This window comes from Rhamphochromis longiceps, linkage group LG10 (genome assembly GCF_057381845.1).
Source record: "Rhamphochromis longiceps isolate RC_006_pf linkage group LG10, R_longiceps_female_GT1.1, whole genome shotgun sequence".
Lineage (NCBI taxonomy): Eukaryota > Metazoa > Chordata > Actinopteri > Cichliformes > Cichlidae > Rhamphochromis > Rhamphochromis longiceps.
Window position 1 is genome coordinate 29,861,521 of NC_140566.1, and position 26,980 is coordinate 29,888,500.

At 40.6% G+C, this 26,980-nt stretch overlaps 1 protein-coding gene across 1 annotated transcript in view; it reads left to right on the top strand.

Moving 5' to 3' along the window:
• The first annotated feature begins 184 nt into the window (after positions 1 to 184).
• Positions 185 to 26,980, top strand: part of rabep1 (rabaptin, RAB GTPase binding effector protein 1) — a 43,640-nt gene continuing 16,844 nt past the window's right edge. Inside the window, exons 1-11 of the mRNA XM_085421267.1 lie at positions 185 to 323; positions 7,300 to 7,428; positions 7,701 to 7,904; positions 11,673 to 11,833; positions 13,296 to 13,415; positions 15,022 to 15,157; positions 18,751 to 18,929; positions 20,081 to 20,191; positions 21,692 to 22,153; positions 22,994 to 23,098; positions 23,209 to 23,325. Of these exons, the coding sequence (XP_085277393.1) occupies positions 278 to 323; positions 7,300 to 7,428; positions 7,701 to 7,904; positions 11,673 to 11,833; positions 13,296 to 13,415; positions 15,022 to 15,157; positions 18,751 to 18,929; positions 20,081 to 20,191; positions 21,692 to 22,153; positions 22,994 to 23,098; positions 23,209 to 23,325 (1,770 nt within the window). The 5' untranslated portion in view covers positions 185 to 277. The remainder of the gene's footprint in view (positions 324 to 7,299; positions 7,429 to 7,700; positions 7,905 to 11,672; positions 11,834 to 13,295; positions 13,416 to 15,021; positions 15,158 to 18,750; positions 18,930 to 20,080; positions 20,192 to 21,691; positions 22,154 to 22,993; positions 23,099 to 23,208; positions 23,326 to 26,980) is intronic.

The window sequence follows — 26,980 nt, forward strand, 5'->3', positions numbered from 1 at the left end:
AACTGCTAAGTGGTGGGCAGATATGAAAGTAACTTTCGAAATAAGTAGATATATGATTATTTTGTCTTGTATTTATTTCTATGTTGGTTTACATTACGAATAAACGCAGGCCTTTTGGAGAGTTCACAAGTGGTGATTTTATTTTGAAAGACAAACCAGAAGTCGCACTCTTTCGTCGCTAGCTTGACACTAGTTGTGATGTTAGCTTGTTTTCTTGGACGCTCCTAGCTCTGATCTCACCGCCCTGCTAATTGCCTCACGCCCCCCTCAGGAAACCATGGCCTCGGAGGCCTCGGGATCCCCTCAGTCGTCCCAACATGACGGTAAATTTCTTGTGTCTTTGGCGGTTTGTGGTGGGTGTGTTGAGGGGCTGGGAGCAGCGAAGCCAGCGACGGCCTCTGCATCACTGGCAACATTAGCTAGTTAGCATCCTCAATGCGACGTGTCACTGCCTCATGCTGGGCATTTAACATTGCGCAGTGGTTCACAAATTTGTGGAAACTTACTGAAGCTCTGTATAGCTGAACATGAGGTGCATGTGTGACACATCCAAGCTAACGTGGTTGTCTCTTTAGTAATGTTACACCTAGCTGGTTAGCTCCTAGCTCTGGCTAGTCTGACTAATTTGATCTAAAGGTCGGCTCTGGCCTCTGGCAGTCCGGCCCTGCACTGACAGGGTCAGTCATATGGGTCGCATCGGTGGCCGTGCTCTGTGGTGTGCACGGGATACTGACAAATCCTGCAGGAGGCTTTCCCTTTGGTTATCAAGCCGAGGTCCAGGGACCCAGAGGCGGCATTGAGAGCATCTGGAGCTTCAGGAGCTGAACGTGGGGCTCCCACTTTCTACAAACTGTGTGAAGAATTCCAGTCCAGGTTTATGTTAAACAAAATAGACTGCGACAACGGTAATACATGCAAAACAATTTAAGCTTTATGCGTCCTCGGAGGTAATATTACAGACACTCTGTAGCTTGAGAGTCTGTCACAAATCCACACACACATTAGAGATTGAGGGATGGGAGCATCTCCTAGTGGTTACCTTTGTTTTTATGCCTTATAAATAGACCTGTACATAATGTTTTAAGATGGCACTTGGTGAGGTGTGTGGTAGGAGTGACAGATGGGTTCAAGGTGGGATTACATCAGGGATATGCTCTGAGCTGCTTCTGATGATGGACAGGCTGACAGATGAGGTCGGGCAGGATTTTCAATGGACTGTGATGTTTGCCACAGATCAACATAGTGATCTGTAAGGAGAATAGGGTGCAGCCTGGAGAGGTGGAGGTATGCTCTGGAGAGAAAGGAATAGAAATTGTATGTGAATGAGAGGGAGACAGGTGTAACAATGAAAATGCAACAAGTAGAAATAGTGGCGGTCGAGGAGTTTACCTGGAATCAACAATCCAAAACAATGAGCAGTACACACGAGAGATGAAGATGAGAGTGCAACAAGGGTGGTGCCGATGGAGACGAGGGTGGGAGTGAATTTTGACAGAAGGATAAAAGCAAGAGCGAAGGGGAAGATTTACAAGATGACCATGCTGACTGACAAAAAGAGATGTTTCATGGGTGTACTGAGGGAGGACATGAAGAGTGTTGGTGTAACAGAGCAGAGTACTAGGAGCTGGGTGAGATGGGGGCAGATGATCTCCTGTGACGACTCATAAATGTAGCCTCTGAAAAAAGGTGCCTCTTTTATTTATTATTTAATTTGGCACACATGCACCTCTACAAATAATGGGAAGTTCTTGCATATTCGCTGGCGTACAAGCACTTTGTGTTCAGCATCATGTGGTGTGATGCAAAATTGTGTTGTTGGTATTGCTTTGGTTGTGTTAATGACTTCTCAACAAAGCTGTTTTTTTTTTTTTCAATATTATTTTTTTGGCATTTGACTTTAAGCAAAGAGAGAGAGAGAAAGACACGCAGCAAAGGGCTATGGTCACCTGCTCACCCACTGAGCTGCAGATACCTGTAGATTTTTGGAGAGCCAGGTGTTAGTAATGGTGCTGCTTTGAGCTGAGCAGTCATACACATGTCATTACTTCTTGACAATTGCACCTGTTGAGCAAAAGTTGCTGTGGGAGTGGGTTACAAAGGGTGGTGGTAAAATAGACTGAAAGAAACTGCTTCGTGGCGGTTTTATTTTTATCTTAATATATATTAAAAGCAGCCAGAGAAAAGACGGTGTCTGTTCAAAGTGCAAAGCGCTGCCTGCAGTGAGTAAAAGAGGAGGATTTGAATATTTGAAACAGTAATTAGTAACGGGCCTACCTTCATTCAGTCGTGAGGTTTGAGGGAATTACTTACTTCTGAAAATGCAGGGCCTGTTTAACTTGAAACTGGTATAAAATAGCTTTGACCGCCAATGTGGGTGCCTCGGGTGACTTTAACTGGTTTACTAGTGTGGGTAAGATAATAGAAAGTTTTGTGGAAGTGTATCAGGGTTCGATATAATGGCTTAGTGGAATGGGAACAGTAAAAATGTACATTTGGCAAGTTGACTGGCCAATGACAGTGTTTCTACTCATCAGTTCACCTGTGAAGCAGACTGGCTCACTAATGATTAGTTTTTTTTTCCCCACCAGAAAATATTTTCACATGAAATTAACATTTAAACAGTCTGGATAGTTAAAATATGAATGGAAGCCCTGTTTTCTAACTGTATGCAAAGGGTGAGTCAAGGACAGATAGCATTTACTCAGTTTTGTTTTAAAGGTTTAGCAACTATTTTTTTATTCTGATTTACCAAGTTCTAGAATTGTTTAAATATAATCATGTGACATCATATCATGTTTATTTGAGAGAAACAGCATAAATGCAGAAGCAGTGTGTGAAAAACTGAGTACACACCCTGATTCAGTAGCTTGCAGAACAACCTTTAGCAGCATTAACGTGAAGTAATTGTTTTTGGTGTGACTGTATCAGTCTCTGATTGTGGTGTGGAGGATTTTTGGTCCACTCTCCTTTTCAGTGTTGTGTCAGTCCATTGAGGTTGGAATTGAGGTGGCTGGAATTAATTCAATGCATTTCATTGTGAGGTCTGGACCGTTGCAGCACCTTGATTATTTTCTTTTTCAGCCATTCTCTTACAGACTTGCTGCTTTTTTGGGATCATTTTCCTGTTGCAGGAAAGTTAAGTCAAGTTTGAACTTTCAGCTAGATGCCATCACATCTGACTCTAGAATACAGAGAAGACTGGATTATCATGGTGGATTGCAAGCCCAAATCATCACCCCTCCATCACCGTAATGTGGCGTGATGTGGCGCTGTTCATTGTGGTCAGACACCTCCACATTGATCTCGTATGTCCAAAGGACATTGTTCTTGCAGCTTTGCAAACCTAAGAAGAGACTTTCTCCTGGCAACCCTTCTAAACAAGCCATACCTCTTCAGTCTTTTTCTAATTGTAGTGTTATGAATTAACATTTAACATGCTAACTGAGCCCTGTAGTCTGAGATGTATTTCTTGGGTGTTTTTGCAGTTTCTCTGAGAAATGCACCACCATTTGACGTTTGGTGAATTTGCTGGGACGTCCACCCCTTGAAATGTCATGGCATTAACACACACCTGAACACCACAGACCAGCAAACGGCCAAGTCTTTTATAGAAGTTGTCACACATGCTGCTGATCAATTAAACAACTGCATTTGATTAGCGGTACTTGGCTACTACTTACCCTGTTAAACTTGTGGAGCAGTAAGGACAAACTTAGGTTTTCACAGAACTGCTTAGAGTACTGTGAAAACTTAAGTTGTATGTCAGCAGGAACTAGGATTATAGCCTTATGTGTGTTTATATTTTGGGTTACTCAGCACAGGTTAGGAAGTTACCACCCTGTTTACCTGTGCTTATTTAGGAGGATGCAGGTGAGGCTGGAGCAGGGGTGGGCAATTCCAGGCCTCGAGGGCCGGTGTCCTGCAGGTTTTAGATCTCACCTTGGGTCAACACACCTGAATCACATGATTAGTTCGTTACCAGGCCTCTGGAGAACTGCAGGAGCTAATTTAGCCATTTAAATCAGCTGTGTTGGTTCAAGGACACATCTAAAACCTGCAGGGACACCGGCCCTCGAGGCCTGGAGTTGCCCACCCCTGGGCTGGAGAGACATACGAAATAGATGAAGTGGTGGATTGCTGCAAGGCTGTCTTTTGACTTTATTTCAGCTTCCTGTAATGTGTTATTACATTTTTTGTTATTAAATGTCACTTTTTTCCAGTACCCCTGCATCAAGACTTGCTTCTTAAACACTCCTTCCTTTGCGGTGTCACATGATATCAACCACCTTCTGTGTGGGATCTGGTTATGAAGCCCTGATCATTTTTGCCTTTGCTTTCTTGGCATTTTGAACATGGATGTGACAAGCAAGGCGTGGACCTGACTGAAACTGTTGAAAATGAAACCGGACATCTCCACTTTAGTCCTATTAGCCTTGGACAGATTTCCAGAAGTCTTGTCGTTTGGTCAGATACAACTTTGCCGTTCTGCCATGTTTTTTTTTTTTTCTTGGTGAGAAGACACTTTCTACTGGCAGCCCTTTCAATTAAGCCATATTTGGCCTGTTTTTTTTTCTAATTATGTTATTATGAACTTTAACATTTAAGGTGCTAACTGATGCCTGCTTCTGCATTTTTGGCTTACTTACTAACAAATAGATAGAGAAATGGTGTGATATGTCACATGCTGTTGTTAATCTCTTAGAATTTAAAGTGGGTGTGCTTCCTTTTTACAATAGTAATCTGTTGCCGGGCGTCGGTTTAACTCACCTTGTTCGACAGATGATCTTATGCCGCTAGGCTTGGTGTTTGAGTCCAACCCAGGGCCCTCTGCTGTGTGCCTTCCCTCACTCTGTCCCCACTTTTCTGTCTCAAACCGTCACTGTTTTATCAAGCAAAGGCAAAAACGCTGCTGTGAGGTTGAGCCTCTGTTATATTTGCATCATCATGAACTGGCGTTGCTGTTAAATTGGTTAATTACTGACTTTCTTTATGCGCTCTATCATGTGATCTTTGTGGCTTCCTGACGTGATCGGTTACACACCAGAGCAGTCAGCTTTTATTTTAATACCAAGAAGGAAAAGATGCAGAGCTTTTGAGCTGAGGTAAGTGTGAGAAAAGGAGATTGATATATGCTGTGCTTGAATACAACACAAACTTATGAATACGTGGCGATGGAGTTAGTGTTTCCTTTTGTTTGGCTGTCACATGACCATGGTGGAATTGAGCTGAACCGTCCGGCTGCTCGTAAATGTTTCCGTTTGGCTGTCTGGCTTTAAGGATTTTATCTGTATCGCTGCGGTTTTAAATAAGAGATGAAGAAGTAGGAAAATGTAGGACCGTAGGAAAACCAGTGTCTGGTTGTGTTTGCTGGCGGGAGGTTTTTATACTTCATTTTATGCGTCGCCTGACTGATATATTGGTGGGCACAATTTATCAGCTGATATTAGTATTGACCTATTTATAATGGCTGGCTAAACAAACACGACAAAGGAGAGAGGAGAAAGGCCCTTTAACTAGGTTCTGCATCTCGATGTTGGATAGTTTGCCCACAAGAACAAGACTGCACTTTGCAACTTTACTGATGGCAGCATGTGTTTGTAACGCTTCAATATCCAGCTCATCCGAGTTAAGCAGAGCAAGATTTTTAATCATGTCAATCATGAAAATCGTCCCAGCAGTTCAGTGGATGGCTAAAATATCTTGCACTGCACGTACCAGTGCTCGGTGAGGTGATGCCAACAATAAAAAAGCATTTGAAGATCTTGTCAAGTTTGAGTTAAAGTTTGATAATGGAGTAAAATATGTTATTCATTTGACGCTGAAGGTTTTGTGCTTTCGTAGATCCACTGTGCATTGTAGCACACATGTAATAAGATGTACTGTTTTTAATTTAAATGTGGGTGTTTATCAAGATGGTTCATTAAATGCAAGTGTGTAAGTAATAAAGGTGAGTACTTATCGGTTTTATTATACTAGATATATTAAATGATAAAATGATGTGAAGATGTTTTTCATAGTTAAAAAGAACCAGATTTATCTGAAAAACAGGGATGACACCACTCATTATTATTATTATTATTATTATTATTATTATTATTATTAGAAAGAACCAAGTTTTTGTTAACATTACATTCAAAATTTTCTAAATATTTTCTACATATACATTTTTTAAATACTTATTTGTCCACAGTATCGTGATAGTCCATATTCATAAAGCTATAGTTTTAGATCCTTACCCCCCAAAATAGTAAGTAGCTTTCTCCATATTGAAAATTTTAAAACGATACTACAAAACTTGTGACCGTAATGACCTGAAATATTTCATCATTTCATTTAAGAAGTGTATCTTTCCCATGGATTTTTTTTCAGTCAAATTGTTGATGGTCACGTGGAAAGTTTAAAAGGTTAAAAACAATCAGTAAATGTGATTGTTTATGAAATGTTTATAAACGACTAATGCCACATACATTATATTTATTTTTCCTCACACTTCTCTTATGAGCTTCTACATATGATATCTCTAGAAGTTATTTAAAATTATCTAAGAAAAAGCTTCCATTTAGCTGACTGTTGACAGCCTTGTAAAAGAGGCCACTGGTGGACTTTACTCTGTTTTTAAAGGTGTCACGAGCTGAAACTTGCTGGTATAATAAAAGTTAAGTAACTGACCACATGAAACCACATGAGATCTCTTATATTAATAAATGAATCTGCAAAAATCACCATTTAGAACTTTTGTTTAAAGTAAAAAGTAGTCTTAGTTCCCAAGTAGTTCAAGTTCCCAAATTTTGCAGATTTGCTACTTCGTAATAATAAATTATTTGTTAATGTTTTCATTTCTGTATCGCTATCCAGAGACATTTAGTCTGTACTGTTTTGTCACATTATTACATTAATGATCAGTAGATTAGATAGTACTGGATGTAATAACACATATTTCAGCCTAATTACATTTAACATTTGCGTAACATTATGGCTGAACCATACAAGGAATTCAGTGATTTAATCGTTGTACTTATTGGTTCGATTATATTAGATATATTTAATCATAAAATTGAAATAATTTCTAAGAACCACATTTATCCCAAAAACATCAATAATAATTTGTATTCATATCATTTTAGGGCTTGTTAGCTTTTATTCACCCTCTGATTTGAGTCCTTAGTAATGAGATAAACGACGTAATGAGTGCACTGATTTTTGTGGATGTTTGCCCTTTGACTTGAATGATTTCTTTTCAGCTACATGTAATCAGCAGCTAATTTTGTTTTGTTTTTTTCCTCCTTCATTATCATTCAGCGGTGCTACAGCAGCGAGTGGCAGCTCTGGAGCAGGAGAGGGCCGAGTTCATCAAACTCAAGCAGCAGCTGGAGGTGGAGTTCAACCAGAAGCGGGCCAAGTTCAAAGAGCTTTACCTCTCCAAGGAAGGTGTGGATGGTCATAAAACTCTACACAATGTAAAGTGTCTTGTTGGACATAGCTGTGGAGCATCTTTGGCCTTTTAAACTGTCTGTTTGAATTGAACTCGTGCATGCTGAGGTGCAACACTGAAAGAGGTTCTTCTTTTAAAATGTATAAACAATTTTTTTTCTGTAATAAACTGTGCTGAATAAGGAAAAAAGTCTGAAATACACAAGTGCCACATTGTGCATTTTTCCTCTCTCCTCCCATCATTCATTTCATGTCTCACCTCTCTCCAGAGGAGCTGAAGAGGCAGACAGCTGCACTGGAGGACGCCCATTCCGAGCTGAGCTCCGTCCAGACCCAGCTCTCTCAGGCCCGGGCTGAGATAGAGACCATCAAAGCTGTGGCCACCGTGTCGGAAAACACCAAACAGGAAGCCATCGACCAAGTCCGCAGCCAATGGCAGGAGGAGGTGGCCTCCCTGCAGGCCATAATGAAAGGTAAATGGAGCCTGACGCTATGTGAGCAGTGAAAACCTCTATTCCTAATATCATTGCTCTTTTGCTTATTACTCGGGAGGGTATTTACTTAGATTGATAACACTATGAATATATTCTCTAAAAGATTGTTTACATTTAAGTGGTGTGATGAAAACATTTCTGAAGGCAGGTCCAAAAAACAAAAACAAAAGCTCTACCTGATTTAAAGCTTGTTGATTTCACCTTCAAGGTCCCCTTCATGTCTGGTTGGCTTCCAGTGCAGCTTCTATTCATAGATCAATCCCTGGAAGTCCACTTGGCGCTGTGCAGCCTGGGATCAACTTATGTTTCAAAGTGACTCGGTCTCCCCCTATGACTCTGTGATTTTCAGTCAACAAGTCCACAGTTTGCAAACTACTTGTTCGTTCTTTAAAAACGTTCATCAGGTTATGCTCTGTGAATTCATCCTCTAAGTTCAGATTGTCAACGTGGACTTCTACCACAAGTTCATGATTCACGTGTATGCCATGTAATGCTGGCTCAGACAAATCTTTTTTTGGCCATACTAAAACAATTTTTACTCACCAGCTGGACTAGAGGAACAAGTACAAGGCCACACACAAGACTTCCACTGAGAGTATTAAAACCAGCGTCCCTGTTGTAAACCACCTGCAGGTTTTAGATATCACCCTGGGTCAACACACCTGAGTGTTTAGTTCATTACCAGGCCTCTGGAGAACTTCAAGACATGCTGAGGAAGTAATTTGGCCATTTAAATCAGCTGTGATTGGATCAAGGTCACATCTAAAACCTGCAGGACACCGGCGCTCAAGGCCTGGAGTTCCCCCACCCCTGTTCTAGAGCGTGATCTTTGGTGGTACATCAGACACCTTTTAGTCAGACTTTGACTTTGACATTTTACGATCATATCTCAAACAAATTAAAGTGAGCATATCGGCAACGTGCAGGGACCAACCTGTGCATGAGAGCTGTGCATGTAATAGGAATAAAGATTAATGTAGAATAACATGACCTGATTGTAGTGCAGTCACAGTGGGGTTATTAACCGCTGCTCCAAAATTAAAATGAGATGATATAATCAGTGCTTAAACTCAGTCTCGATGTGCTGTTGGTCACAAGAAGCACTCCTAAAGTTTTGTGGAATATTTACATTTTCGTTTTAATCTTTGACTCGACTTTTTTCTTTAGTTGTGAAGTAAATCTAATTGATTTAATCCAGTTTTCTTGTTTTTAGCACTTGTTGATTTTTACTGATTTAAAACATAAAACAATGTTGAAAGTTTTCATTATATGTATGTTGGAATAGATCTTTTAATACAATGTAATACTGATACATGTTTAACCTTTTTAACAGTTCATTTTCAGTAATTGTTACTGCTGCAGAAGTATCAAAATGTCATTAATAGTGAGGCAAGTTCCTATAATCCATTGTACACACCAAGAAAAAACATGTAATTTGAGGAACGTCTAGTTGTACTTCAATAGAACTTTTAATTTAGCGCCTAGATGGATCCAATGTGAGATGCACTGAAAGTTTGTTTGATTTTAAAGTAAATTGAACCAGAACAGTACTATCAACATGCTGAAATAAGCTCCAGTAGATCCTCTGAATGTTTGTGATTATGAATGAAGCTGTCCTGTGATTGTCTGTGCAGCAAAGTGTGAATGAAAGCTGTTAACTGTGAAAACAGTGCATACTTATGCCCGTTGTGCTTAATGTAATTAAAGAGGGAGGGACCGAGGCTTCAGGTAGATAATGATCATTTGATTTGTAAAGGCATGAAGACAGTGGCGTATAAAAGCTGCTAATTCACAAGCAGATTTTTATAACCAGTGGCCTTACTGATGCAACACGCAGAGGATTTGTGTCAACCCCTGGAACTGAACTAGGGACCTTTGCATTTGTAGATGAATATTTTAAACCACTACACTCCATCACTCTGGTTGTTCCAGGGTTTTTCCCATACTTTAACACGCTATACTGGGAAACTCATTTTCAAACTTTATTTGGAATAATTCTAATGCACACAACCATAAATTTGGTGGTCTTTTCTAATGTTACCCAAGCTGCCAGGGTTTTTATGAAACACAGACTACACGCACACACACAATCCATACACTGCATACAATTTCAACTCATCTGTCGCCTCAGCCTGACTGAAGTGGTATGTGTGCAGCTCATCTGTACACAGGCAGACAAACCAGTTAGACTAGGCTTGCTGTCTCAGCTGTTTGTTCACTACATTAACTGTGAGGTCGCAGTGAAACCATAACAAATGGTTAACATAAACAAATGTGAATAAGTAACTATTGATTAAAAAATATTTTTTATCTTTGTGCTGCCAGACAGCTCTCTTTGAGGGGGAACTGTTATACTGTTCAGTCTCCTTGGATTACAGCAGTAATTTAACACAATTCTCAGCTCACTTAATTTGTTACTCCACAGCTGATTTCCTTGATTTCTTATGCGTCTTTTGACATTTGAATCAATGAGGTAAAACCAGAAAGTTGTATTCTGGTTTTGGTTTTCTGTCAAGCGAAGTTCCACTTTTTGTAAAGGAGTCTGGTGGCCTTAAAAGTGGCTGTAAAAGTTATGTAGGCATAATCGGGTGTCATAGTAAGGTGTAACTGCCTCTGTTGATGTTCCTTGTGTCTTACTGAAGAACACCCCGGGTAGTCCTTACAAACAAAAATTCAACAAATATGATGACATTGCACCTCATAGAACCAAATTTGCACATCAGTAGTAAAAACCAATCAGAAATCTCCTCCTGTCTTTCATCATGTCATCATTGCTCTGCATTCACACTGGAAGCATGACCAAAGTCTGTGCACTAACAACTCCTGAAACTACAGGAAGTGATCTTCAGACAGTGTTGGGGATGCTACTCTAAGAAAAAGGATGTTATTTACACATAATTTGTTAATTTTTAGTGCGCTATTAACAAATTTAGAAAGGTTACACTTAAAACTTCTAATAACTGCAGTATTACAGACATTGTCATATAACAATCATTTAACAGTTGAGTCATTCCATATAAATTCAGCCAAATATGAAAATTGTCTCTTCAGATTGAGACAATTTTTCTTTTACTCACTTATCTCAACTTCACAGTGAGAACTACCTGTGACGCTTGTGTGTAGTGTAGTGTCTTCATCTGCTGGCTCATACTCATACTGAGCCCTCTGATCCAGGCCAGTGTCAGATCAGAGGACTGTAGCGAAAAGATTTTTTTCGGCATGGAGGGAATCTTGGCTAGATGATAAACTTTCTATTAAACATGTAGGTAAAAAGGAGATCATTCACGTGCTATCACACAGTTGCTGCAGATTTGTCGGCTGCACATCCAGGATGTGAATGCCCACCGCATCCCAAAAGTCCTCTATTGGACTAGACCTGGTGACTGCAGAGGTCATTTGAGTACGGTGAACTCCCTGTCAAATTCAAGAAACCAGTTTGAAATGAGTTGTACAAAACAAGGGTGTTATAGACTTTTTGTAAGTAAATTTTAACTAGTTTAAGACGGTAAACCAAGAAAATAGTTGAAAGATTAACTGATTTTAAAAAATAAATGCAACCCTAAAAATCTGTTGTCTACTCGTTTATCATGAATAACCATCACAAAAACATTTTGAAATGAAAATTATCCCCCACCTATATCAGAAATATTGTTCCTGTTTTTATGTATTCACGCTTGACTGCACGACTCGATGTGGATGTGCTATTGTTCGGTTTCATCGCCTGCTTCCTCTCCTCTCCCTGTGCAGACACTGTGTGTGAGTATGAGGTCCAGTTCCACCAACGCCTGGAGCAGGAGCGTGCCCAGTGGAACCAGTATCGCGAGGCAGTGGAGAGGGAGCTGGGCGAGCTGAGGCGCCGGCTCTCCGAGGGTCAGGAGGAGGAGAACCTGGAGGATGAAATGAAGAAAGTATGTCTGCTACGTGCATTTTTCAAAGTTTTGTCTGCTCCCTTAATTTCTGCTAATATGGAATCTTAACTTTCTGAAGTTTGTTTGTTTCCTCTCAAGTCTCCCCCCCCCCCCCCCCCCCCCCCCCCCCCAAAAAATAAATAAATAAAATAAAAAAATAAAAATACAAGATGGATACCAGAGAACAGAACGCAATGTCCCAGATGCTTCGGCCAGCTGGACTCCTTCCTGTGTCTTAAGCAATACTGAGTCTTGCAGGCCAGTTCCAAAATTCATATCAGAGCTTTCAAGTTTCACACTGCTCATGGCTGGGACTGTGTGTCATTTGTTGTCAGATGCATTTTCAACTGTGTTTCATTGCCAGGAAGAAAAATTCATCCAAACGGTAGCATTATTTTCACATGCTGCAGTTTTGACTGGCTGTCTTAAAGATCTGCCCATGCTTAGTAAAAATGGAGTGAGGACTGCTGGCCCTCTCCCTCACCCACGTTCTAAGAGACATCTTAATTAAGACAGGGAAACATTTTTAAGAAGAGCTCTGTAATCAAGATCTGTGCTGCTGTTGTGATTTAAAAGTTTTATTAAGCCATTTGTAGCTGCAGAGGAAGCTGTGAAATCTGATAAATATCTCCCAGTGATGAGAGTTCAGTCATTGAGGTGAAGAGTTGGTAATAATTCTTCATTTATTGTAACAAGGTTTTGGTTAACAGTGCAAATGAATGTGTTTCAAATCTCTTTTTTAACATTAAAATATATGTTATCATATTTGTAATGTCCAAATTCATCAACAAATCTTTGTGACTTCAGAGGAATAACATCCCAACTTGGGAGTCGTGATCATCTGAGGAGCACATAGCTGCAGGAACATGCAAATCTTTGAATTGTTGATCATCTGGTTGGATCAGATTATTAATCAGATTATGGACACATTTGCTTTGAGCCCTTAAATGTCTAAAAGCTGAAGAGCTGAAAATAGCTAAAACTCAAGGAGCTGATTTATTGGAACAAATTAAAGCTAATTTTAAATGACCTGGAGGCAGGTATGTTTTCCTAAAATATTACTGTGTTCTTTAGCGTGATACAAATAAGCTGATGTTTTAGGCTTTATTTGCATTGAAGTTCACGAATTTAGGTGTTGTACTTTGTATTTCCTGTTGATTGGGTATTTTTTCTATATTGTTTTGTGTATTTGTGTGTGTGTTAAGTGTCTGTGAAACTACTGTGGATTTGTACAGTCTTAGGAAACAGGTTCATGATTTACCAAATTGAACAAAAATGTATCAAAATAACAACAAAAACTAAAAAAAATAATCATCCAGCCTCTCAACACTCCATCTCTGGTTCTTCTTTTATCATCTACATGTACAGATCTAACTAATGATCTGCTGTTTAAAGGAAATAATGTTTCCAGATGTTTCCATGTGTGCACATTTATAATTATCTTATGCAAATTATTTTGAAGGCCCAGGAGGATGCAGAGAAGCTGCGTTCCGTAGTGATGCCTATGGAGCACGAGATCGCAGCCCTGAAGGCCAAACTGGCCACAGCCGAGGAGAAGGTGAAGGAGTTGGAGGCCTCGAAGGTTAGTCAGCAAGAAATTGATGCTTTTGCGTTTTGTTTTTGTTTTTTGCTTTTATTTAAATAGGTTTCAGTCCCCCATAAAGGGGAGAATCACAAAAATTGTAATAAAGACATTAATAACTGTTTATTTTTAAGCTGTGAAATAATTTCTAAATAACTTTTGGGGGGGGGGAAAGCACAGACTTTGGTTTGGTAAGATAACGGATAATTGTTGCTTTAAGTAAACTCTGCATGTGCTTAGCTGGACATCTTATTAAGCACTCTGTAAGTGAATTTAATTTGAAATGGCTCATTATGTCAATAAGCACAGCTTGCTTTTTAAACCAGTTTATCTTCAGTATTCAGTATTGAGAGTGTTCTTCACTGTTTTCAATATTGGCCAGTTGATTAATCGATTGAGCGTTTTTGTTCTCACTAGTCGGCAATAGAAATACTCTGTGGTTAAAAGAATCATTCATACTTTAAACCTGAGGCGTGAAAGACAGCTGTGCAAATCAGGGCGGTGCTGCAGTAAAGTGATGTAGGTCCTGAGTGGGTGTATGTCAGCTGTAACTGCTCGACCGGAGGGATGCATAACCTGCACCATCTGTAAAGCACAGATGTGTGGACGCTAATATACAAGGAAGGACGGCTACTGCTGCTGCTAGCACTGCTAATGTTGACTACCCTAGGCCAAACTATTATTATTTTTATATAAAAAACAGTCATGGACTGTGTGCGTGTGTGCTATCGTATACATGGCATCACAAATTTCAGCGACATTTAAAACACTGTTTGATTAGTGACGCTTTTGATTAATTGTCTTAATGGCTCATTTTTATGTGGGCAGTGTTTGACCTCGTCTTTTCTCAGTGTTTTCAGACTAATTGATTTTGATTGGTGTTTTCTTTCGTTTTTACCTTGGAGGGTCCCTAATTTGCACTCACATAAAAAGTGAGATTTTTATTTAGTATACAGTAGCAAAAAGAGAAATGAAATTGTACAGCACCTGTAATAAGTACTCAGCAGTCAAAGGTGTGGAAAAAAAAAACCCAACAACTGCCAGTTGAAATTTTCATACACAGGGTTGGCTGTGGTTGCTGTATGACTGCTGTACTCTTACTTATCACTGGCTCTGCAGTTTCCACTGAGTCTATGGAGTATTTCAGCTTCTTATGGTCAGACGATGTAATTCCAGTTTATTTGAGCCTGTGTTATCTCCCGTTGATGCAGCTGTTGTGTCTCTGTGGCTCATCCTAGCTTTACTCTTCTCACATCTGTCACAGAAATTCAGGGAACAGAAGTTACTGATTCAGGACAAATAAAGAAAAAAGAAAAATCCCTATAGCTTTCGAAAGTGTTTGAAAGGGGGGTGAGAATGCTGAAAAACCAACACGTTTCTCACCCAGTTGAAGAAATTGAGCTCCATATCTGCTGGATATGTCCGCTGACAACAGTAGCTTCAGTTAGTAGATTTGAATTTGTTTTGACAAAATGGACTTTTTAGTTGATTTCTGGTGTTCAGCTAAAATTGTTGTAACCATTAGACTCTCAGCTCCTGTTTATATTCCAGGATTTTTTTATGTGCTCTCAATCGTATAAATTATTTTTCTCATTGTCTTTCACAGGTCAAGGAGCTCAATCACGTTCTGGAGGCTGAGAAGTCGTGTCGTACGGACCTGGAGATGTATGTCGCTGTGCTGAACACGCAGAAGTCCGTCTTGCAGGAGGATGCGGAGAAACTACGGAAGGAGCTTCATGACGGTAATTTCTTGTGGAAATTGCTTGATGAATTAAAAAAATTAGATGCTTTGTGAAGTCATATCATGCCAGCAGTCACACAACAGCTTATCTCAGAGGTCCTGCTAAAGGCAGGGTGGCCCCCAGTCAGTAAAATGTTCTGAAAACACTTTACTAATAAAAGGCTTTCAAAAATAGTTAATTATTTTTGATTAACTTTGGAAATGTGTTTTTTTTTTTTTCTTCTTTCATGCCTGTTTTTCTGCACGCAGTGCCGCTTTAGTCGCGACTGCATCGTTAAGACAAACGTGCTTTTCTGGAAACGAGCTAAACTCCAGCAGCAAAGCACCGAATCACGATTAACCTCTCTCAAAAACAGCGCTGAATGATTTAGTCTGCTGTAGGGCTGCTCGATTATGGCAAAAATGATAATCACGATTATTTTCACTGAAATTGAGATCACGATTATTTGACGATATTTATTTAACCCTTTAAGACCTACTATAGAACCAAGTCCACCAGAGCTTATATTATTTTTTTACATGCTGTAGTGCCATTTGTGGGAGCATTTCAAGTTGCTATACATCAATACAACTGTTATAGCCCATATTTTAATAATATGTATGCATTAAGTCCATAGTAATTACATAAATTGCAAAAAAGTGCAATAAACTACAAAAAAAATTGAAAATCGCTTTTGTTTTGTTTACATATATTTCTACTTGGAGAAATTTAAGAGGTTTATCCCTCAAAACTTTAAATACAATAAAGTTGCAAAAAATAGTTTCCCACCACAGGAAATTTATTTTGAGTGTCTTCATAGTTTTATTTTGGAGATACACCAATTTTTATATACACTGCAGGAAAAACAAAAAACAATCCTATGATGCAAATTTGCAAAGAAAACAGCATGTGCATCATTTCACTGTGGGAAGTGTTACGAACAGCTGATAGGAACGGCAAAGCGTGTTTCTGGAATATTATGTTTTTGTTCCTGCAAGCGCTTTTTATGCAATTTTTGCAAAGCTATATGTGGAACGAAACCGTGACCGAGGACAAGCTGATGGCATAAGATGTAAGTACAACTCCTCCGGTTTCATATGCAAAACAAATTATTGCGCTAGCTTACACGGTTCAGGTTCTACAGGGATTTAAAAATAGTTACGCAAAACGGAGCGTGCTACTCTGACCGGCTTTAAAGGGTTAACAATGACTTTAAAAAAATAATATAAAATAGTGTGCAACACCACTGAAGTTTTTTTTTTAAACTCTCTTTTCAACCAACGGCAGTCACTCTCCAAATAACTTCTGCTTAGCTTTCCGAGCTTCCCTCGGGTCCTCTTAATCAGCGGTCTCCAACCTTTTTTGCGCCACGGACCGGTTTATGCCCGACAATATTTTCACGGACCGGCCTTTAAGGTGTCGCGGATAAATGAGGGAGGGGCTAATAATCGGCTCAGTCATTTTTAATGATCGTTGAAAGCCCAGATCGTAATCGTGATTAAAATTCGATTAATTGAGCAGCCCTAGTCTGCTGTAATTAGTGAGCGTGCGAGTCTGGACATATCAGCTGGACAACTTAAAGGTAACATTAAAGAAATTCATGAACTTTACCTGGTTAAAATAATAGTTCGATTGTCTCTGTCAATGTGTTTTTATATATGTAAAACAGTAGCTGTAGCCTAATAACCTACACTCACTGGACACTTCATTAGGAACGTCTTGTTATTTCTGGGTTGGACGCCCTTTTGTCTTCAGAACTGCCTTAATTCTTGGTGGCAGAGAGCAACACAGTGTTGGAAACACTCCTGAGAGATTTCAGTCCATATCGACATGATAGCATCACAAAGCTGCTGCACATCCAAGATGGTAATTTCTCATTCCACCACATCCCAAAGATGCTCTGTTGGATTGAGAGCTGGTGACTGTGAAGCTCATTTGAGTACAGCGAATTACTTACTTTAAGTTCACTGCATTACCACGTGTAATGGGTACAGTATGGTCAAAAAGGGATAAACATGGTCAGCAATGGTGTTTAAACGATGCTCAGAAAATATCCCCCACACCATTACACCACTAACAACCTCAACTGTTAATACAGGATGCATCCATGCCTCATGTTGTTTCCTACAAATCCTGACCCAAACATCAAAATGTCGCAGCAGAAATCGAATCTCAACAGACCAGCCAACATTCTCCCATCTTCTGGGTCCAATTTAGGTGAGGCATGTAAATTTTAACCCCAGGTTCCTCAGAGAGGCACGCAGTGGCATCTTCTGCTGCTGTAGATCATCTGCTTCAAGGCTCCAGATTTATTGTGCATTCAGAGATGCATTTCTGCATACCTTGGTTGTAACGAGTGGTTATTTGAGTTACTGTTGCCTTCCTACCAACTTGAAGCAATCTGTTTTTTGTTTTTTCCCATATTTTTGCCCCGAGGACTACCACTCACTGGATATTCTCTGTTTTCTGCACAATTTTCTTTCAACCTAAAGATGGTTGTGTGGGAAAAATCCCAGCAGATCAGCAGTTTCTCAAGTACTCAGAGCAGCCCATCTGGTTCAGAGTCACTTAAGCCAGCTTCCTTCCTTATTCTGATGCTCAGCTTCAACTTCAGCTGATCATCTTGACCATGTCCGCATGCCTACATGCATTTAATTACTACAGTGTGATTGGCTGATTAGATATTTTCATTAACAAACAGTTGAACAGGTGTACCTAATGAAGTGGCAAGTGAATATGAGTTGTTAAAAAGTCAAAAAAATACAAACTTCCCCAGTGCTCATATTCAGCGAACAGTCATGTTGATGACAGAGGTGACAAAAACACTCTCTTAATTTTTCCTCCTTTTACCGTAAAGAACAATATTCAAAAATGTTTATGAGTCATCCACTTTATAAAAAAATGATAAATAGCCTGAGATGTCCCTAGAAAAATAAACCGCAGTAATATATTTCAGCTTTTCCACATTCAGTGACTCTGCTCTAAGTATGTGCACATTACAACTGAGAGATGGAGTGGAAAAGTGGAAAACCTTCCCATGCGGAGTTTTTGGATGACTCCAATAATTGATCTTATTCATAACTTCACTGCAACTTTCACACTTAGCAAGGCCATCCAGCTGGAAGGCCAACTCTGATCCTCTTATAGGCCGGTTCTGGCCCCTGGACTGCTAGACAACCCTGATTTAGTGCTTGCAGTACAACGATGGAAACCCTGAACATGATGAAGCAGAAAGGTTTTCTAGCCAGGCTGCTCGTTGTTGTTGTTGCTTGAGAGTTATGATTACGCTCTGGTTAAAGCTGGTGCTTGGAAACGCTTGCAGAGCAAACTGTGTTGTAGCTTAAAGGTGTTCCTTTGTTTGCTTTTCACATTAATAAACGTTCACAAGCTCCTTTTACCATTGTGTTCATTTTGAACTGATGCCAGTTTGCATTTCCATTGCAAATTTGGTCTTAAATTTGATTTAAAATGCCAGTAAAAGGGTTTTAAATGTTTTGTATATGACTTTTGTATAGCTGCAGACTCCATGGAGGACGTGTGTGTGTGTGTGTTCATGTTTAGTCTGCAGCTCCAACTTTGTCTTTCGCCTTTCTCTCTGCTGTTTATGACCTCAGTCTGTCACAAGCTGGAGTTGGAGCGGCAGCAGCACAACCAGCTGAAGCACACATGGCAGCGAGCTAACGACCAATTCCTGGAGTCTCACCGCCTCCTTATGAGGGACATGCAGAGGATCGAGAGCGTGCTGTCATCAGAACAGCTCCGCCAGGTGGAGGAGATGAAGAAGAAAGACCAGGTACATAACATAACCTAACAACAGTGTCTCTGCAGATAGTTTAAAGAGGCTTGGCTTTCCACTTGGGAAGCATAATCGTCTTTGCAGTGGTTAGAGTTAATAGAATTATTGGGTTTATCTCCTGTGGAAGTGGGGAAAGGCCAAACAGGCCAGAAAAAGTTGCCAAGAACAAGAGTGTTCACAAACTGTAGCTCAGAGGACTAAAAAAAGCCCAAATCACAACCTTTTAAAGGAGGTCTTTTATGTGTTTCCTTATTTTCTGTTAAATATATACATTTATAAATCTGCATGCTGATGTTAAGCATGGCCAACATTTCAAATAATGAGGCTCAGATTGCTCTAAACACTCAGTTTCAGGCAGTTTGTTTCAGAGAGAAGATAAACTGAGCGTCTGCACCAAATACCAGTACTACATCATGCAAAGCTACTCCAGTAATTAAAACATGGAACTGGGAGTGATCATAACAGTCCATCTTTAATAGTTTTGGGCAGTTTGGGTGGATGCTGATGTAAGGTTTTGAGGATGCTCTTGGTCAGGAGCTGGCTCCGACTTGCAGCTTCCACGTTTAAAATCAAGCGTCTGTTAAATGTGTCACCTCACTCTGTGCCTTTTGTCACTAAAGCAGGAATAGTCCAGATAGATCTAGAACCAGTTGCATGTGTTTCAACTAGAAAAATGGCTTTGGTGACAAAAACGTTACGCGGGCACGACGCCACAAAGCTGCTGAGCCAACACTGTTGCGAGTTGCCGTAGGAACAAATTCACCATCGCGTCTCAGATTCTGTCCACCATGACGCACGAAAGCAGAAGTGGTTGTGCGCCATCACGGGCACCGTGTTGTTGAAAAAGAGGTAGTGGAGTCCACACTTTGGTAAAACTGAGCTGCTTTTGGCACCACATAAAAGACTAGCTGCGTACCGGGCTGTGGTGGTCATGTGTAGCACACTATAGGATTTAGGACTGTGCTAAGGAAACAAATATATCCTTATAACAATAAAATGTGATGATGATGTCAGTAAAACTCAGTATTATTTTATTTATTAAGGTAGAATCTAAGATTTTAAAGGAGTATCTATTTAAGTGTCCACTGAGTGGGAATTTAATCGATGTAAAACAAAACGTGACCAAACATTTTGTCTCTCCATCCAAGGAGGATGACGAAAAGGAGCGCCTGAGTCAAGTGAAGGACCTGCAGGAGGACAACGGAGGAGACAACACCGAGCCTTTGGAGGACTTATTCCTCGGCCTCAGCGTCGAGGAGGTAAGAGCAGAGAGTAATCTGAGCAGTCTGTAATTGGATCAGTCTGTAATATATTCGCTTTGAGCCATCTTCACATTCAAGTACCAGGTTATGTGTTGTGTCTCTATCGTTCCTAAATTGGGGAGAAATGGCAACAATATCTTCTGAGAAATGTACATTTATGATTCAGTTTAATCTCAGTGTAAATATTTGATCTGATTGCACGATTTCAGTCATCCCCGTTTCTGAAAAACATGTTTACTGAGACATGCTGTAAGTCTTGTTGTAACGATGTCATGGTTTTATGCCTTCGGCCTACATCAGCTGTGCAGACACTGGAATAAGTTTGAATCTGGATTTCGTTTTGCAGTTTTCGAGAGTTGTGATATATAGTTGATCTGCTTTTGGAGAGAATCTGTTGGACGTCAGAAATTTATGATCACTGTTTAAAGTTTGAGCAGCTTGAGCTCGTTTTCCAAAGACCTGTCAGATTGTCAGGAAACTTGTCTTCGCATTAGTAACGTTTTACACATTGCAGCCTGGCTGATCTTAAAGAAAATGGTATTAACTTTGCAGCAGAATCAGGACAGAATCGTGATAAAAATCAGCATCTGAGCCATCTTTATGTTGTTGGAGCTGTCGGTGGATAAAGTGCCAGTTGACTGGTCCGTGTTGTAAGGCCGCTCAAAAATCAGACTTTAAAATCACGATGTTGTCAATAGTCTCATGTTTTTCCAACATGATTATTTATTTACTTCCCAAACTGCTCAGCATGTGAAATGCCACATTGCTGCTGTTCAAGGAACTTAATTTTTTTTGGTTTATTTTTAACTTGTAAAGCCGAACACAAATTTTGGAACAGGAAATGCTGGCAAAAACAAACAAAAGAGGAAGATCACACCTCTGATCATCAGGTTTCTCACTTCATCTTGCACTGGGAAACTAAACCAGTAAAACCAAACACTCACCCCCTTAAAAAGTGAATAATTAATAAGCAGCAAAGCTACAGAAGAAAAGTGATTATAGCTTTATATGCACGCGAGTGATCGTCCAATGCCAACTCTCATTAAGAACGAACCAGAGAAGGAAAGCAGGTTAATAACAATGATAGAAAATGACCAGATGCTGAATATGTGGCAGACTTGGGCACATGTAACAATGAACTTTAAAAATGGCAACATTTTTACAGGGGATTTCCTTGAACTTGAGTTATTATTCAAATGAAAATGAATAAATAAATGTGGATCAAAAGAGGTGGAGGCAGGCGGGGATCATGTTGTTTTTGCTAGCCAGCAGCCACCACGTGGAAAGGTCTTTGGGTGCGGATGTGGGCACTGAGAGGCCCACGCTGTGAGAGACTCGGGAGACTAACACATTAACCACTGGCGTGTTACTGTAAATTATATATTTAAAAGGTGAATTAAAAAATATTGTCTGCCCAGCTTCATCCCACTTATTAAATAAATCTGATACTATGAAAGATTTTTTCCTGAGGATGCCTTTTTCCGCTTTTTCCTCCAGCCCCATGTGAACCACAGCGCCCACGGCTCTATGCACTCCTTAGACACTGATGTGGTGACGGGCAGCCCCATGGACCCTTACAAGGACAACTTGCGGCGAGTTCAGTCCACAGACAGCCTCGGTTCCTCGCTGTCCATCCAGCAGGGTCTTGGCGGCCAGAACCACAAGGCCAAATCAGCAGGCCACTTGGACGAGTCGGACTTTGGGCCCTTGGTTGGGGCCGACAGCGGGGTGACAGACAGTAGTTTTGGAGAGACTGCTTCAATTAGCTCAATCAAGCTGCCGACAAGTCACTTCCTGCTGACTAAAGACCAGGAGAAGGCGATCAAAGCCATGACCCCGGAGCAGGAGGAGACGGCGTCGCTGCTGTCCAGCATCTCTCACGCCCCAGACACCGCTTACTTACCGCCTGCCGGCTACCGGCTCGTCAGTGACAGCGAGTGGAACCTGCTACAGCAAGAGGTGCTTAACCAAGGCTTTACAACAGCTTTAATGGTCTGAGCACTGCAGGGGTCAAAGGTGGTTCAAAGGGTTTAATGGTTATGACTGGACGTAACATTTTTACAGCGCAAAAGGTTTTTACTTTGCTTTAGGATCTTTACTTCCTGACTAGTTCTTCTTTGTACCTCAACATTAGAGCAGCATATGCACGTTGTAGTGCAATTTTGAGTGTTTCTCATTTTTATTTACCAGCATTTAGAACAGAAAACACATTTTCCTCCTTTTTCTTCAAATTTTTCCCCAAAGTTGGGAAAGCTTAAAGTGGCTTAAAGTAAAATGATGGTGATACAGAAATATAATAAACGCTAAACACAGTGAACATGGCTGACTAAATGTAGTAGTAAAACAAGAACAGCAAATATCAGATGAGTAGTGTGGCCATGTCACCTGCTTGATATATTTTTAATGGTCTTAATTAAGTTTCTTAGTCTGTTGTGGCTCAATAGTGCAGTCGTTTACACAGCCGCCTAACGAGTGAAAGATCCCTGGCAGATCCCTTTGGGCATTGAAGGCCATGTGGTGTAAAAATCTGCCAAGTCATACATGAAAGCTACCAGCCGTGAAGCGACCCCTCGTGAATAAGGGAGTAGCTGAAAACAGCTTCCGACTGAATCATCCTGACGGATATCAGGAGATCAGCCTCCTTCTCTTAGCGCTTTCCCTCTGCGAAATCTGCAAGACTCATTTTTTCATGTTTTCAGTCATAACAAAGTCTTAATTTGTTACATCCTAGAGCTGAGCATCGTTATTGAGTATTAAGTAGTTTTTTATCACATGGGTTTCTTGTTTATCTGTCGCCAGTTGAAAAATGCTGGCAGGAAGCTCGGACGAAGGTGCGACATGTGCTCAAACTATGAGAAGCAGCTTCAGGCCATCCAAGGACAGGAGGCTGAGACGAGAGATCAGGTTCGGGTTTTTCTTTTTCATGCCATTGCGTTTTAATCACATCAAGCAGATATTTAAGGTTTGACTTGTAATGTTCATCAGAGGGGTTCTCATTTCTTACTGTCCTACAGGTAAAGAAGCTGCAGGTGATGCTACGTCAGGCCAACGATCAGCTGGAGAGGACGATGACTGAGAAGCAGAATTTGGAAGATTCAGTCAAAGCAGGAAACGAGGAAACCGCTGCTAAGGTCAGGACCACGTGTTCTCTTGGTTCTGATGTCCGTGTGGATTTAAAGACTTTAAACCCCCACTTTTTATTCCAGTGTGTCATACTCAAGTCAGAGTTGATGACATTAGAATAATTACTGTAGAAAAATCATTCGTTTGGAGTCTAATGGGATTTATTTGAGTTGCTTTTAGCTATGTTTGTTCATTCGTTGGTTAAATTTGGTGTGAGGTCTGGCGGATTATTTCTCAGAGACAAAGCCAACGGAGCAGAGATTTGGCCAGTTTCCACATTTACCACATATGCAAATAAACATAATAAAATATTCATGCCTTAACCGCTCACGTACGCGTTACTTTAATTGGATTTCCATCCAGCCATCGTCTTGGAGGCTATCCCAGCTGCCATACTCAAGAAAAATCTAAAACAGCTCAAGCAAGTTCTTCAGTTTAGTTGTCCCAGCATGGCACTGGTGCTGTGCCGAGCTTTGTAAACACACGTCGACATGCGGTGGCTGTGTGAGGTCAGCTGGAGGCAGTGCCAAAAACATAACTTTAGATTAAGTTATAATAGATTAAAAATTTCTTTCTAGCAAAAACTTCCCACTGCACAGTCTGTCTGAGCTTATTGGTAGCGTTTTTCCACACTTCTTCCTCTTTGTGATGAACAACACTTTTAATCTCTTTCCTGTTCAAGCCAACTTTTCAGCCAGTCAGCACTCAGCGTACACTTAGCTGCTGTTTGTTTTGTGTTTTTGTCTTTTTGAGACTTCAAAGATGACACGACGCACGCTCAATGAAGGGTAGCCATCTAGAGGGGTGAGGGGAAAGAGAAGAGAGCGTTGTGTGCTCTGCTGCACATCCAGTAAGTGGTGCAGAGAGTTGTCAGATCCACTCATTATCCACAGGCTTTCACCATAGCCACAGATGACGTGTGCTTCATCGCTCAAATTAACATCGTTGTCCACCCGAAAAAAGCCCTGAAGCCAGGTACAGTCACATGCTTGTCCAGGAAGTGTGAGTTTAGCAACATCTCCATGAAACACATCAGACACGCTTGACAGTGTTAGCTCTCCATCCGTCTTACTGTAAAAGGACCCATTTTCTCAGCTAACAATGGCTGGAACAGTTTATCTTCTTATCTCCTACTCTTGGCTTTTCCCCGATATCTCCTCCGGAGCAACTCGGGAAGTATTCAGTAGGATCAAATCACAACAGCAGTCACTTTTAGACACTTTGTATTATCAGGTAATCACCATTTGAACCACGAGTAAACCTGCAATGTGAGAGCAAAGGGCTCTACTCAGAGGTTACAGGCTACCACTCAGAATAGTGGGAGAAAGAAAATGTATAAAAAGTAAAGCAAATTATTAAATTAAAATTATGGATCTACTCAATAAATACGTATTAATATAAGTTAATAATATCTTCAGAAAGCAACTTTTGGAAACAGGAACTCGCCGAAGTAATTAAAAACTAGTGACCCTGATTTAGGTGATTATTATAAGAAAGACGAAAGGTCTACTGTGAACAAGGCAACTGGAGGCCTTTGGTGAAGCTAGTTATTCAAATTATTTAGTGTCACCACCAAAAATGTTGTTACTGTGTAATTATTAAGGCCGTCTTCCTCGGTGTAGTGCATTGGCTCAGTGGAAAGGAAGTTTAGTACTTCCGAACAGTAGTGTGTTGATACATGTGAAGGTGCTGGCATCCTGTGTGATAAAATGGGCACCATCTGTGTGCAGGTGGTGCAGCTTTGCCTCAGCACTGCTTTGATGTTTAGATGACTTGCCACAGCGGGAGGAGAAATAACCGGCAATGAAACGGTGAAACACAGTTTTTAACAGTTTAGCACCGTGCACCTGCTCAATCCAGGGCACCCATACTGACTGTGAGTGCGATGACGAGAAGAACCACAACTGCATCTTTGATTTTACAACACTGAGGTGGTGGTTTACAGGTGGTTTGCAGAGCTGGCAGTTACATCTCTTAACACTTATTGCTCTCTGTATAATTTTCTTGGGTAATTTAACAGACATTACAATTATAGGGGAAATTTTTGGTATGACTCTATTGAGCCCTGAGGAACACCTCAGTCGGTCAGTCACTAATTTTTTCTGCGAATAGTCGCCTCATGGTGCTGTATATTAAACAAACTCTGGGTTGTCTTTGTAGAGCCTACGATGTAACCAACATAAGCGGCCGACATTGTAACCGGCGTTTATGCTTGTGCTGTTGCATTATATATTAATTACCCAGTGGTTACTGGCCTTTTTTTGCCCCTCTCAGTAAGCGAGAGCCCAGCCACCTGTAAGAGGAATCTTATCCACTATCTGATTCCTTCAGTATCCATTGCTTGTGGCTACAGGTGTAACTGAATCAACTGACATCTTCGCCTTTATTCTGCTCTCTCTTCACCACAACACATCTTCATCAATGCTACACCCATCAGTCTGCTGCTTACCTGCTCCATCCCTCCCTCACTTGTGAGGAACACCCTGGGAGATACTTAAACTCCTCCAGTTAAAGCAGCAACTCATCCTTTTCCCTATTCTGCCTGAGAATCATCACTGATCACATGATTGGGTAGCCTCTGCATCGAAATATGTCTGCATGCATCTAAAGAGGCGTTCGCACACATTTGAATTAAATAAGTGATAGATATGGCTTAACACTTGTTATATCGAGTGCATTTCCTTTGTTTACTTAAAACTGCAGCGTCACTGTGAACGGCACGTTTTCCAACTTTCATCCCTGCTTAATGAGTAATAACAGCCCTGCAGATATTCTGCATATTGTGGCCTCACAAACACGTTGACTGAACTAATTTCTACACTTAGATTTTCCACCCGTGTTACCAGTTAGGCTCTGTAGAAATGAAGCATCCAGTATGTCCAAAACGTTTACACATCACTAGATGTCACTGGTTCAGACAAATATTTTCGCACTTTAAGAAAACATGAGAGCGGTAATGTAGAAAAGCTTTCCCAGAATCTGCTTCATTACTTAACTGTCTCTGCCCAAATGAGAAAAGGGAAGCTTTTAAGTGTCGAGTGGAGCGGATGTGATCGCCCTTCATTGTTAATATCCTCGAACACACTGTTGTTGCTAACTTGCCCACAGATGATGTGTGATAACGGATTCTTTCTTATCTAACGCTGCTGCTCTGCACACCCCAGGGTGCAGCTCAGGCCTCCAGCAAATCAGTTCAACAAACTGTGCAGTCATGCTCTCTGCACACTCATATGCACTTTTCAGAGAGTCATGAAAATGCACTGTCTGCCTTCAGTATGAAGGTGTTTTATTGGGTTTACTTCTAAAAAAATGCAGTTTGTAGGGAAGGCAGTTCTCTTGCAGAAAGTACTGGAGAAATATACTTTTTTTTCTATGTTCTTTGAGATCTGATTGCATTTGTGCAGCCATCCTGCAGCGTACCTGAGAGCGGCATGTTGCTTCTGTGTTGCCCCTACATGAACCTCATTATTTTCTTGTTGCAGAACGTGTCACATTGACCACCAACTTAAAAAAAGAAAAATAAAGTGTGTGAATGCATTTTGTCACTTCTAAAACCAGAAGTTAATTTAGTGCAGCACTGCCCACAGCTGGCTCGAACTAGTGTACTAGTTCCTGAACCTATGATCTCACTATTTCAAGTAATTTGTGCCCTATGCAGAACTA